General features: G+C 44.7%; 1 protein-coding gene across 7 annotated transcripts in view; it reads left to right on the top strand.

Moving 5' to 3' along the window:
• Positions 1–12486, top strand: part of BCOR (BCL6 corepressor) — an 80427-nt gene extending 67941 nt beyond the window's left edge. For all 7 annotated transcript variants that reach the window (XM_061453388.1, XM_061453387.1, XM_061453391.1 and 4 more), the window contains 5 exons: positions 1395–1561; positions 8419–8564; positions 9740–9817; positions 10028–10178; positions 11360–12486. In XM_061453388.1, the coding sequence (XP_061309372.1) occupies positions 1395–1561; positions 8419–8564; positions 9740–9817; positions 10028–10178; positions 11360–11654 (837 nt within the window). In that variant the 3' untranslated portion in view covers positions 11655–12486. The remainder of the gene's footprint in view (positions 1–1394; positions 1562–8418; positions 8565–9739; positions 9818–10027; positions 10179–11359) is intronic.
• Positions 12487–14075: the final 1589 nt, after the last annotated feature.

The following is a 14075-nucleotide window of genomic DNA, read 5'->3' as shown; positions in this document are numbered from 1 at the left end:
TATATCCATCTGCTAATTTGCCTGGCGGGGTGGTCTGGTGTTGAAGCAAAATTCATACCTCCGGGGTATAATTTTGCACAGACCTTTCTTACGGGCTCCAGCGAGCACAGGGTAAACAGCATCCATTCTGGACCAGTTTTTGGCCTTTGGGCTGATTAGCAAGAACATTAAGAGCCGATGGCTGCATCAGGTATAGGTGGTGGACCTCTCAGTCCCTGTTGCAGGTGAGGGGGATGCTCTGGTGCCTGGGACAGGCAGCTCATTAGCTTTAGCCTGGTTAGCGAGGGCCTGCTAAAAGAGCAGTTTCATGCTGTATCCTGGATACCGGCTCTCGAGTCAGGTATACCCAGAGCACAGATTATTGCAGGCTTTCCGGTAGATTTTGAAACGGGAAGAATAATAAATGCATTGCAAACAGTGATTGTTTTATTCTCTTGTTTTGGCAAAGCAAACACTCACCCTCTCCATGCCATGTCTGGCTTTGCGAGGATGTTGCTCAGCCCTCGAGAGGAGCAAATGCAAAATTAATGGCTTGCCACTAATCTGGGAACAAGGGGGCTATTTCATACATACAGCATCTCTTAGAAATGTGGTGGTCTTTTCTTCTGCATCTGACACAAATCGAGGAAGACTCACACCATCCTAAATTTTCGGTTGAGTGATGGAGCAGTCATTGTTTCAAGGCCGCACGTCAGCGTAGAGCTGAGTCTGGCTTAGGCTCTCGACCATGGTATATTTGACTGCAAGATGAATTGTGTTAAATTCACATGGCTTCCCACGGTGCTGGGCTCGTTATTGGAACCTGGCGCCTGGCTTTAGTTCTGCATGCAGAAAACTGCGGTGGGTGAAAATGGGATTTCCCTGATCTTGATAGAGCTGGGCTTTTTTTTTTTTTTTTGTTTGCCGATAGCAAACTGTCCTTTGTGTGTCTTAAATGTGTTTTGTTTCGGGTCATGCACTCTTTCTTTTTAAAATCAAACTGACGTTGGCTGTGCTGCTGTTGTGCTTGCAGAATTTTCTACTAAAAAATGCAGATGTAAGAGTAAAAACCTCCCTGCTAGCTTTACGTGTGGAAGTTTTGAGAAGCGAAAAGCTGTGTGTGAGTTTTGTCTGTGAAATTTGTTCCCTCTGCAACGAGTCCTGACGCTGGGGGCTATGGGAAGGTCCCTGTGGGGCACAGAGTGGTCTCTGTTATGCCTCCTGAATAAACACGACTTTCAATGGCTCCACCTTTTGTTTTCCTTTTGACTGACCCCTCTCAAAAAGGGTGATTTAGGCATCATAGGGATTTGGTGTTTTCCCCTTTCCACCCTCCTCTCCTTCAAGAAGAGAAATCTCTGCAGTCTTTACATAAGGAAATAATTGTATGTATCTGTTTTCCCTCCTATTTCCAGGAAGTAGTTCTGTATTGTTTGGAAAACAAGGTGTGTGATGTGAATCATCGTGACAACGCGGGTTACTGTGCCCTACATGAGGCCTGTGCCAAAGGCTGGCTGAGCATCGTGCGGCATCTCCTTGAGTACGGGGCTGACGTCAACTGCAGCGCTCAGGATGGAACCAGGTTAGCAGCACCACCGGCCCCGATGCTGGGAGGAAGCACCCCTTGCCCCTCTCTTTATGCCTCTCCTTTATAATCCCCTTGTCCTACCTCCCCATCCTGCATGAAACCCCCAAAGCAGGTAATACTGCCACAGTACCCCCCTGCACGGTGTCCTTGCTGCTGGTCTTGAGGCAGGAGGTGCTAGCAGAGAGGTGGGGGTATGTGTTTGTTGTGACTTGACTTCAGTGTAATATGTTTTCTTCGGGGAATTTTAATAAGTTGTGCTTTTTTTGTGAAATTGCCAGCTGCAGGGCAGGAAGGAGTGATACTTGAGCTTCAGCCCTGCTCTTATGTATGCGCTCCAGGTCCTTTGAGTTGTGCCAGAAGAGCGGGCTTTGCCTTGTTAGTGGGGTTACTTTGAAGAGCACTTAAGGCTTTTGTGGCGATTGGGTATGTGAGTCCTATATGTGCTATATAAAAAAGTTGTTTTCCTGAACTGTTAAACTATCTTCTCGTTAGTTATTTTTGATTTTTTTTTCTTTATCCCAAATTAGCCTTTTTTCATTTCCTTCGCAGAATGTCAGCAGTGCTTAGTTCCTGTGCTCACAGCATAAGGAGCTTTTTCCTTTTTGCGTTGTGAAATGCTGCTCCCGCACCTTTTTTAAATGTCTTGTGCATCTCCTAAAGTACCTCTTTAACCACCTCTGCAGGGCTGACTTTGGGGTTATTTGTCCTCCGCATATTCAGAACATTATCCAGTCTGTGCATTTTGGGGACTGGTTGCTTTGTATTCTGTGAAGCTCCCCTGCAGCTTGTTATCTCAAATGGTTTATCCCATTTACTATCGCCCTCCAAATAGCCAGGGAGGTAAAATCAGCATAACTAAGAGTCTGCCTCTTTTGTTTTTTAAGCTCTTTATTTATTAACTTGGGAAGGGAGGAGCCAGGAAAACAAAAGTCCCAAGTGGGCCCGTTAGAAGTTCATGATGGTTAGTCGTTACCGGCCCATCATGGTCCAAAAGAGACTTTTCTGGATAAACATGAGAACTCTGGGTGGCTTGTCTGATTCCTTCTCTGGCTCCCACTTCTTTGTAAGAAGTCTTAGCTCTCTGAAAAACAGCCCCACATTTTCTGCCGTCTTCAGTTTTAATATGTGACCTATGCAGCAGCAGCGAGTTGCCATAAAAAGAATCCCAATTTTTTTTTTGCCTCACTTGCTGGAATAAGCTGTATAGAAAATTAACCCCAGGAAGTTTTGGACCAGTTTTAATTACCCACCAGTTCAGAGTCCACCTTTGATTTCAATTCACAGATGGAGCTGATTTTCAAGAAAGAAACTTGGCTTGTATACCCTGAAAAGTTGTTCATGGGAAAATGCATTTTGGAAATTAACGTAGTAATGATCTGATCGTAGACGGTAATGTCAGAACTCGTCTTGCAGTTCCCTGTCTTTTCTGATGGAAGACTTACTTTTTGTTTGAAAAGCTGCCCAGCAGGCAGTGTGAATCCAAACCACATCTAATACACAGATGAAGGATGATCTAGCTGCCCCGAGTTGGGCAGGACAGAGAGCAGAAGCTTCTGTAAGGACCTTTGTTATCCTCTGCTTTTAGGTAGGGCCAGACTTCTCTGTCTCTATAGAGTAAATCATGACATTCGTAAGGCAAATCCCATTTCCCTCATGCAGCCTCAGTAAGTTTTTCTCCTGTAACTTTTAGGTGGAAAAAAGTGTGTCTCCTTCAACTGTATTGCTTTTAAAATTCGAACTCCTCAACATGTTAACCCTTTGGAATGATAGTAAGATCTTAAAACGAAAAAGCCCCAAACAAACCCACCATCAAAGACTTCTCCCCCTCCCCTGTTTTTTTAACTACACTGAACATGCCTTCTTGCTGTCTCTCCCACCTCACAAGCCCACTAGCCAAAGATATTTTTGGTCGTGCTGGAAGCTCTTGTGGCTCCAGACAGTGGCACTGGATGTGTTTCATTCTGTTCAGCCAGTTAAGGTCAATGTGCATAGAGGAGTGCTGTAACTGCATGAGCTGTGATGTAACTGCATACGCTGGGTTTGTTGGCATGGCATCCGGGGGCGTCACTTGGATCCAGGGTGCCTGAGGCTTCGGTCTGTGTTACTCGCTGCCTACCACCTCTGTGGTTAATGTTTTGGAGGACACTCTGCAAAGTTGTGACAAGTGAGGATGTGGCTTCATTCTAAGCAAAATGTGCATGTGGTTGTGAAAGATGTAGTGAAGTTCTGCAAAGTCCGTGCGTCTCCTTTCAGTCCTGTCTGAAGTGCTGCGGGTGCTCTGATCCGTGTGGTGCTTTTGCATGCGTGAAAGAGAAGCAAAGACCTGAGCCTCTTGCTTCCGTGTTGCCTTTTATGCACCTATGCAGCCAGAATGTCTGAGTTCAGTAGATAAGGGAGGCTTTCAGCCTCTAGTTTGTAATACTATCAGAAATCTCGGTGAAGCCAAAAACAAAGGAAGTGTCAGACTAGTGGCAGGGCAAGGGGGTGACAGCAGCTGGGGGGGGTAGGTATGGTGCAGTCCTTCCCTTCCCTCTCAGCTGGGGCTCTGCCTGCACACCTCCTGCTGCCTTCAGCGCAGGGTGTCCCTCTGCCCTGTTCACAGCACATCTGGCCCAGCTAAATACTGTGGTCTTCCATGCTTTCGTCCTTAAACTCTGTGCTGATAGCGGCTCTCCAAACGCAGCGCCTGCAAACCCTGAATACACAAGCACTCTGCCACTGAATTAGTGGCTAATCAAAGATTATTGTAGAACCAGGCAAGATCTTTAAGACCTGTCTCAGAGGTGCCACAGTCACTAAGGACTCTTAATCGCCTTACCTATAAATAATAATAGACCGTGCTTAAGAGGTGAGTGCTTTCCTTCCCTGACAGGACCCCAGTAAGTGTCTGACATTAGCACGCATGGTTGCTGGTGTATTTGCCCTTATCTCCTTGTTCTCCTCTTACTTTCTCAGCTGAACAGGCATCACTTTAAAAATAAAGCTGCATGCCAAAACTACAGGCATCTTCTGCCTGTTAGCAAGGCATCTATTGCTTCAGAGTTCCCTCGCTAGACTTGCTCTCCGAAGCCAGTTCTGCTTTATCCTTCTTGCTGGCAGCTGATGAGCTCAGCCTTTTTTATTTTTTCCCTGGGAGGACCATGCCAAGATGGCTCTCTTCCTGTGTCCTTTCAGCTGGTCTTGGCAGAGCCATACCCTCCGGCAGCTAATTGCGTTAAAGAAGAGGCATCCTGCGTAGCTGCCCTCCTGCAACTTGCTCCTTTGCCTCTTCCATGGGGCAGCATTGCATAACAGGGTAGATGGAAGTAAAATAAGGTGCCAGAGATATGGTATTGGTTGGTGAGTTAGGAAACCTCTTATTGCAGTGAGGAAAATTCTGGTGGTGCCTGAAAGGCTGGGAGCAAACCCTGACTGGTCTAAATAGTTTATAATTTTGGGGGTGGAAGGATAAATCCCCAGTGAAATGTTTTCCTAACTCTAGTAGTGGTAAAAATAGTAGAAAGAATTTGAGAGTACACAAGAGAGGGTTGAGATGTTTGTCTCCTGTAGGATATTGCCGCTCTCGAATGTCCTCAGATCCTTCTGGGGCCTTCTGAAGGGTTTGTTTTAGAAATGAGATGTACTACCATTAACTGTACCATTAGGGATAGAGTGTTTATTTCCACGATGCTCAGGGTGGAAAAGATGATACGGGCAAAGCAGCCCATGAGAGGACTCCCGGGGATCTTTTTTTCACATCTGAAGCGGTTGCTGTCTCCAGTAGTCACTTTTGCATCCTACAAATAGGATGGTTAAACTCTGCCAAGACTGAAAAATACTCCCTCCTCTGCTGGCCCTGGTGGGAGAAGCAAACAAGTAGCTGTGCCTTTGCATGGTCCTGCTCAAGCTTGCCAAGAAGTTATGCTAGCCAGTAAAAGTCTGTCAGCTTTCTGTTACTGCCTTTTTTTTTCCCCTTGCTTTACCTATGGGGAATCTCTCTTTCACACACGCTCTCCCCCCCCCCCCCCCTTCCGCCAGTGTTTTCTTTCCTTCCTTCACTTCCTTCTATTTATTGTTCTTCCTCCTTCCACATGGCTTTACTGTGCCTTTCCTTCCCCTTGCCTCTATAAAGTCCCCTCTCATGCCTGGGGCAGCCTCTCTGTGCTCCAGCAAGCAACAAAGGTTAGTCTGCCTGCCCTGCTGCCTGCTCCACTGCCAGTCCTGCTGTCTGCTCCTGTCTGCACCACCATGCTGGGTTGGGTGACCTATAGAAATGGGGAGGGGGTCCCATCCTGGGGTGCTGTGATTTTTCCTTCCTGGGGAATGCTCAGGTGCCCTTTAATAAACTCATCCGGGTGTTGTTAAATTGATAGAAAAACTGGGCTGTGATTTAGATGCTGTTTTTAATAAGTTAAGGGATCATCTTGAATTCATTACTGCTTCAAAAGTCACTTAGGTGACTCAGTTTAAGAAAAAGCCAAACAAGAAAACCCACAAACCAATAAATCCACAGCACTCTGCACCCCCACCTCCCAATACCAGAAAATCCTAATTCTAAAATAAAATGGAAAACAGTTCAAAATTAAAGACTCCACTAAAGTGAGGGAGTGGGGGAAAAAAAGCATCCCCAGCATTTGGCGGCAGTCGTAACTCTCATCTGTTCCTGGTGCCTGTTGCCAGACTGTCAGCCAGGGATGCTTCATGCCCAGTGGGGGACAGGAGGGTTTGCAGCAAGGCTGACCTTTCCTGCTGTAGATGGTGAGCGTGTCATGACCTGACAGCTCAGGCCTCAGATGCTTGCTGACAGCCAGAAACACCCGATACTTCTTGAGCCTCCGTGTCATCACCCCTATTATTTGTTACTTCTTGTGTTGTATTGCCTGGGATGTTTAGCGCTGGCCAGATCCTGGATGTGCTGGGTGAGTGCTGTGTAGGCACACGATGTTGCGGTTGTCTCTGTGTGGAAGCACTGAGTCAGTAGGAGTAGGTGGGAGTAAGGCTTGCGGGGGACCCTGGGGATTCTGGCTTCTCCAGCACCGTCTGTCTCAAGAGCATCACATAGTGTGAGTGTAATGTTAGAGACTTCCCTGAGAAATGGAGAAGGGATATCCTCACACTTTGCAAATGATCTTCCCGGACCTCTTTAGTCTTAAAATTTGAAAGTGACTTTCCAAAGAGCGGCATGTGGGTGGCATGCACGTGCTGCAGCCTCTGGAACCAGATGTCTGAGGGGTGGCAGGAGCTGGATTGAGGACTAAGCTCAGCAGCTCAAGGATGACCTGGTTGGTCGCTGTGTTGGTGCCCTGGGGTGTACAGGAGGCAGGCAGCTTGGGTTAAGCCATTTCTCTGTAGGGAATGAGCTGCAAACTCTTCAAGTGCACTTCCTCATGTCAGTATATGGCGTACATATGTCAAAACCAAAACTGCATGCAGCTTTCAAGTAAGACAGGGGCAAGCAAGAGTGCTTCATGTGTGACAGGTGTTAATCACCCTCAGTCACAGCCTAGTAGAAAGTACTTGGAGTAAAAACACCTGGAACATGCTTCCTTTTGAGGTGGATTAGAGTCCCCCTCCTACCAGCAGCGCTGTGGGATAGAGGGAAAACCGTGGTGTGCCTTCCTCTTCTGACCGGTTTGATCTTCCCTTCCTTTGCCCTGCGGTCACTGGGGTGTCTGTGGTGACATACAGGGGATGTGCTGCCTGTGGTAGAAGGAGTGGTGGGACACGGCCTCTTTGCAGGAGGGAGTTTAGGCCCTGGTGAATAGCCAAGCGTGGTTTGGTAGATGGAGCTGAGGGGTTTGGTTCTCTGATGGCTTCTCCTTGTAACACCATTCCGAAAGCTTTCCAGGAAGGCAGTATGTGATCCTGGTTAAAGTTCTTCCTTCCCTTGCCTTTTAATACATCTGTTTGAGAGCTTGAAAGCCTTGTTGTGGGGTAGCAGTGTTGACAGCATCAAGGAGGAGGAATCTAGAGTTGAGTTGAGCTGCCATGATTGCTGGCCATGCTTTTGACTCTCTTTTTAGTTCCCTGCTCATTGCTGTCGTAAGGAAAAGATGGGATTTTAACACATCTTCATTAGTCTGAAGGGTAATATGTCCTACTTCTAGACAACTCCCGTTCCATATAATCAATTTTAAAGGCAAAAGTTAATGCAATTTATAATTAGCGATAAGGAATGCTAAACCTGGAATTGCAGGCATGTGTATTAATGAATAATCCTTCTATAGGCTCACAAAATCTATGTCTGAGCCTGTATAGATTGAACATGCCATGTAAAATACGTTAATGTCTGGGTGGACTAAACTTAAAATAACATGTTTTTCTGTTCTCTGAGTAGAAGGGTTGAATTGTGCTGCAAATATATTCACAAGTACTGTTTAAAGAGGGTATAGCATGGAAGCTTAATTCCTAGCAAATTTTCATAACTTATTTCTGAGTGCATAATTTAGGAGCTTTGGGTAACTGATTTCCATGCTTGTCCAGAAGCAATTAGCCCTTACTCCGCAACATGCTGTTAAATTGTCAGAGGCTTGGAACAGTAGAGTGACTTGCACCAAAATGATGTTTGTGAGGCTTCACACAAACTTCTGCTTTCTGTTACAATAGTGTAATTATTTTACTGGCCTTCAAAATATGTAGAGCGATGAATAGACATAGAAGAAATACCTGCCCTGAGCAGTATGATTGTGAAAAGACAAGGGGGAGGGGATGATGTGTAAGTGAAACCAGCAATAAGATAATTGACAGCTGTATTAATAGTGTTATTTGCTATAAATAACTTTGATCTGAAGTCAGAAGTTTCTTGTCAAACACGTTTGAATAATACTGTTGAGTCAAAATGTAATGCTGTGATCTTTCTCATTTCTCCCTAGACCGATCCATGACGCGGTCGAAAACGATCACTTGGAGATTGTCCGCTTGTTACTGTCTTACGGTGCTGATCCAACACTTGCAACCTATTCTGGGAGGACCATCGTGAAAATGACCCACAGTAAGCTCATGGAGACCTTCCTCACAGGTTTGTGGCCACGTTGTGTGGGGCTTTAATGGTCATGGCAAGTGGGGGGATATTCTCTGGCCCCTCAAAGTCCCTGCTGCCTGATGGGGATGGCTCCACGCCAAGGAGCATTAATTAGGGTAGGCTGCAGTAGCTCTCTCCCTGCCTGCAGGAGCTCAGTGGCTGCAGGTGGGAGGCATAGCCATGCATGGGGGCTCCTTCTAATTGAAACTCTTAATAAGTCGTAAGGATTATGCCTCTATCAGATTTGATAGGTAGGTAGGCGGTCAGCGGGCTGCTTCAGTGCCTTCAGTTTTCTGCTTGAAATGAAAATAAGAAACTTACCGAATCAAGTAGCTGTTTGTTAAACATAATCATGTATTTCCATGGTCTTGCTTTTTATCCGAGCACTTGTCTTTTTGCAAGTTCTGCCTCATTTTATATCCAAAATGCTGTAAAGATATATTAAAGGCTCTTGTGTTTAAACATGTCCATGTTCTAACATGTTGTTTTTTTTTTTCCTGTTAGTTTTGGATAAAGACACTTGCATTCCCTAATAACTCACTTCTGAAAGTGTTTGCAATATTCACAGTCAATCGGTTTAAGTACTTAGCCACTTACCTGTTTAAATGGTGCATAGGTGTGTCAGGACTCCAGTGAAGTCCAGTGTCTCAGACTTCTTAACATCTTGAGTCTCAGTATCTTTCCATCTACTCAGCTAGCAAATCTCCCAGATTGTGTCTGCAGGAAAGAATGGCATCTTCTGGACATAAATGTGTGGAAAAACCTTTCCCACCAGTTTCTTTGGGGCCCCTGTTTCACCCCCAAGTTGGTGTCCAGAATAACTGTGCAGGCTAAAAAGTGGAATACATCCTATGTGTCATAAAAACAAAACGCCACTCTTGGTTTCTAAAGCTTGAGGTTGGGTCTGTCCCTGTTATGCCGTGACTGATCATTTGATGTGGTGGGTCATTATGTGATGTGCTGGGAGAAAGGATGCAGGAGAAAAGCAGAATCCAGGACTATTTGCGAGAACAGTGTGTATATGCTGTTGTTTGTAGCATGTGTGTCAGGATATACGGTGTGGGTTTCTTTGATGGAGGATGCATAGTGAGACTGTATGACACATGGTCTGCTAAACTTGCCAGCTTTTTGTTCTCATTGCTACGTTTTTGTTGTTGTTTTTCCCTCTCCAGAGTATTTAACTGACCTGCAAGGTCGAAGCGTTGATGACCCTGGTTTGTACTGGGATTTCTATGGCAGCTCTGTGTGCGGTGAGCAAATGTTACCCTTTATTTCTTTGTATGCGGAGACTTTCAAAACATGTGGCATGTGGGGGTGGGGGCTGTTTTGTTTTTATGGTGGAGGAAGCTAGGAAGGAAGCAAACTGATTTTATTTACAGATCACGTTATTGGAAGAAAAAGCAAAGACGTGCAACAGTCTCTTCAATGCTGACTTGGCACCTTTATTCAATTTTGTTTAGATCCAAAAGATGAATCTGGCTTTGACATCTTGGCAAATCCTCCCGGCCCAGGTGATGAAGATGAAGATGGTTTTAGCGATGTGTTTGAATTTGAATTTTCAGATGAGCCTCCCTTGCCATGTTACAACATTCAAGTGTGTCTCTCTCAGGGGTAAGAACAAATACAGGTTTTGGGGTAAAAATAGATGCGACAATCTGCTCGGGATGGCGGCAGTTTGTGTCCGCAGGGAACAGCGTTTGAATTCATGTAGCGTAAATGAGAGAGCAGTACTCTTAACTGCCATGCTTTTTTAGAAATAGGCTTAAGGAGGTGAAAGGGGGAAAGGCTGACTTGTCAGAGCTGTGTTTTGACTGCCACACTGCAGAATGGGATGAGTGACGTTTGAACCCAAATTCCTTCCCTCATCCCAGGCAGGCATCTTGGTATAGCATCCGAAAATACAAGTGCTTCTAGCACTTAAATTCGTCTATTGTGTCTGTAAGGTGTTCTTCATTTTATTTAATGAGCTTGTCTGTTTTGCTGAGTGGACACACTCTGTAGGTAATGAAAGAACACCATTACTGCTGTTCTAGACTTTGCATCAGAGCTGGTTTAAAGATCTGAATTAGATCAAACAAATACATATCTTACAGAAGATGCTATGATACTTAACAATAAACAAAGACCTGAAAGTTTTATTATCTGTTGTATTCAAGATCTAAATTAGTTTTGTAAACAGCTCCCATTTGTCATTTGCACCAATTTTTATGAAAGCTGTGGGAAAAATAATTTCAGATATTAATCATGCAGGAGTGTGGGTTTTAGCATCGTGTTATTATTTGGGTGATGGATATTACTTCAGTTCTCTGAAATGGACAAGTGCAACGATTGAATTTAAAAAAATGTATTCTTAATCTGAGAAAAACAGCCGTCTATTGACTTGTGTCTAGTATTGGCATCTCTGCAAGTCAGACGTGCCGAAATTTCTGGTTATAAGTATAAGCCATCTCCTAACTCGCTAAATGAGGGCCAGGCTCAGCAGGGTGAACCTTTAACTGTATGAGCAGCTGTTGGGATGGCTGCTGACCCACGTGCATGTTCAGAAGCCCTGGATTTATAGGCTTCAGTGCCCCTGCATGCCTGGTCCCCCTCCTGCCTCAAAGATATGGGCAGCAGTACTATGAGTAAATCAGTATGTACCTGCACCCCTTAGGGCAATGGTCTTGATTTCAGGGAGGTTGCTTGTGCAGGTATGGTCGGGGAGGGTTTGTCACAGGGAGATACAGTGAAGAGTCAACAGGCCTGTGACTTAATGTCAGTTACTGGAGCCTCTTTTTCCTTCACCTTCACAGACCACGAAACTGGCTTTTGCTCTCGGATGTGGTGAAGAGGCTGAAAATGTCATCTCGCATCTTCCGCTGCAACTTCCCCAATCTGGAAGTCGTCACCATTACGGAGGCAGAGTTTTACAAACAGACTGCTCTCAGCCAGTTGTTCTCTTGCGCCATGGACCTTGAAGCTTTTAACCCAGAGAGCAAAGAGCTGTTGGACTTGGTTGAGTTCACAAGTGAACTCAAGACTTTGCTTGGCTCCTCGCTTCACTGGTTGCATCCGCACGAGGACCCTCCCTTCGACATCCTCTGGTGAACCATCAGGCCATTTAATGTACAGTGATCTATACAGTTACTTCTTTATGTATATGTGTTCAGATGCAATTGTTTCTGTAAAGAAAGGACACTATTAAATATGAAAATATCCTTTATATAAGAGATCTGAATTCCAGTTGGATGGATTTTGGAAGAATTTTTTTTTAACTTCAGTCAGTTTTTACAGAATTGTTATATAACGTTTCTTTAAAATGCACACAGGCTTTGGGATAAGTTTGTTATTACTCGAAACACATTTTTTTCCTTTTTTTGAAAAGAACACACCCACACATTGACTTTGTTTCATACAAAGCACTGATTACACAGAACATACCTTTTCTAGGTGATGTGATCAAAGTCGTGTGGCTCGTTTGGGAGGTAGAATTCGGTAAGGCACTTGGTGATATGAGTTTTGTTTTTTTGTTTACAGAATTACCTGCTTTGGCCAGGTAAGCCACTATTGAATATAATTCAATAGTTTGTAATATAAATTAAACCATATCCATACGCATCAACTAATTGTAAGAACTTTTATATCCTAATTTAAAAGCTGTGAAATTTAGTTTTCACACATCAAACCGGATTGTTTATATATGTTTAAACATTTTATGCTCTTTATTTAAAGAAGACTTTGAACTATTTTTTCTGTACCTTGTAAAATATTGAAAAACTAACATATGTTGAAGTTGCTTGAAACTGTACATAAACTAAATTTTCTGAATTGTGTGTTTATGTTTGAGATCTGTGTTTTAACTTTGTAAGTAAATCTCCTGCCTTTGTATTTATATTTTACAAAAATTTTCTTAAAGGCAATAAAACTGTTGAGAAATTAAGAGGCTAAACTTGACTCCCATTAATCCTGTGCCTGGGTGCGAAACGAGCTCTGACTCATTAATGACTATGAAAAGAGGCTCTGGGAGCAGTTCCCGAAGCGGAGCAGGGCTGGCACAGGTGCTGGTGAGCAGCTGATGAAATCTGATGTGGAATCTGCATTGGCTTTCTAAATTCAAGGTTGCAAGAAGACATTGGGTGGGTGCCCTTTGTGGGACAGAGGTTTGAAAGCAGTATTCACAACACTTTCTGCATTGCCTTCTTCTTAAAAGAGTTGTGAATAGGTTCAATTATTTTCCCTCCTTTGTCATCATTTGAAGTTGAATTGGCTGAATTCTCTTTTCACTGGTGTCTGCAGAGGGGTGGAAAATAGCACTAGGGTAAATGCTTCAGTTTGAATGTGGAGCATTAAAGCTATGAGCATGCTTTGGGGGAATTTGAAGGCACAGAATGTCACTTTGACATGGCTTGGGAACTTCCATCTGTCTTAAGAGGCTGGGCTCCCTGGGCTTGGGCAGATCCTCTCTTAAGGGTCTGGGGGTGCTCTTCCACTTGTGGAAAGAACTTGCTGTGAACCCAAACTCTTGAGTTTTGCTTTGGGGATGTTTTTATCAGTAGTATGTCCTGTGATAGCCAAACACTTCAGCTGTGATGTTTAAATCATGTTTCCCTCCTCATGTGGGCCAGGACACTCACCAAGAGTCTTGAGCAGAGCACCTGGCCCATCTGAGAAAAGCATCTGGAAAAATGTTTATCTGTCTGTAGGAGTGAGGCTCAGAGTTGTGATCTAACGGACTGTGTACTGCAAGGTATATCTTTGCTCTTGGGGGAGTTGAAGAAAGGGTCAAATACCCTCATCCTGAAGGAAAGGGAGAACGACACCGTATTCCTGAAGGTGCCCCACGGGGAATGATGCAGAACTGATGCCTCTTGTGGTGAGTTGCCATCAAATTGAGTCTTTTGCTTAATATTTGTACCGTGTGGCTTACAGTGCGACTGCTTCTGGGGGTAAGGTGGTCTTGCAGCTGAGGCAAGAGGCAAGAGAAGGGTCTGACAGCTGACTGCTGCTGACAGCTGAAAGCCCGTTTCTGCACAGGACAGGGAATTTTTCGTCCTGATACAATCACTGACATCCTTCTCCAGGCTTTGGATAAAGATGATTATGGTTTCTTCTGTACTGCTTTACACACACATCCTGGGTTTACTTCTAAGCTATCCTCTGGCTTCGCAAGGAACTGTAACCCAGACCGCCCTATTCCCCAGTGCGGGCTGCTCTTACCCCCTGATTTTCCCAGAAAGCAGAGATGGGCCAGAAAAACTTGAGGCAAAAGAGAACATTAAAAGCCATTGTTACAGACACCTTTATCTGATGAGCTACATAATGCCTGGATGGTTTGAGCTGAGCATAAATCAGCTTTATACCACTTCCATGGGTGCATGGCAGACACCTCACTTCTCACCATACCTGCAGGCAAGCAGGAGATTGACATGGCTTCCTCTTTAGGCCAGCTCCTCCTCCAGCAATCTTGAGCACATGCTCCCCAAACCTCTCTGCTTAGTCAGCTTTACACTATCTCCACTCAGTACAATT

The sequence above is a fragment of the Pezoporus flaviventris genome, unplaced genomic scaffold (genome assembly GCF_033815535.1).
Source record: "Pezoporus flaviventris isolate CSIRO_AGI_PZ_B2104156 unplaced genomic scaffold, CSIRO_AGI_Pfla_v1 ptg000015l, whole genome shotgun sequence".
Classification (NCBI taxonomy): domain Eukaryota; kingdom Metazoa; phylum Chordata; class Aves; order Psittaciformes; family Psittacidae; genus Pezoporus; species Pezoporus flaviventris.
This window is presented reverse-complemented; position numbering and strand designations above follow the sequence as displayed.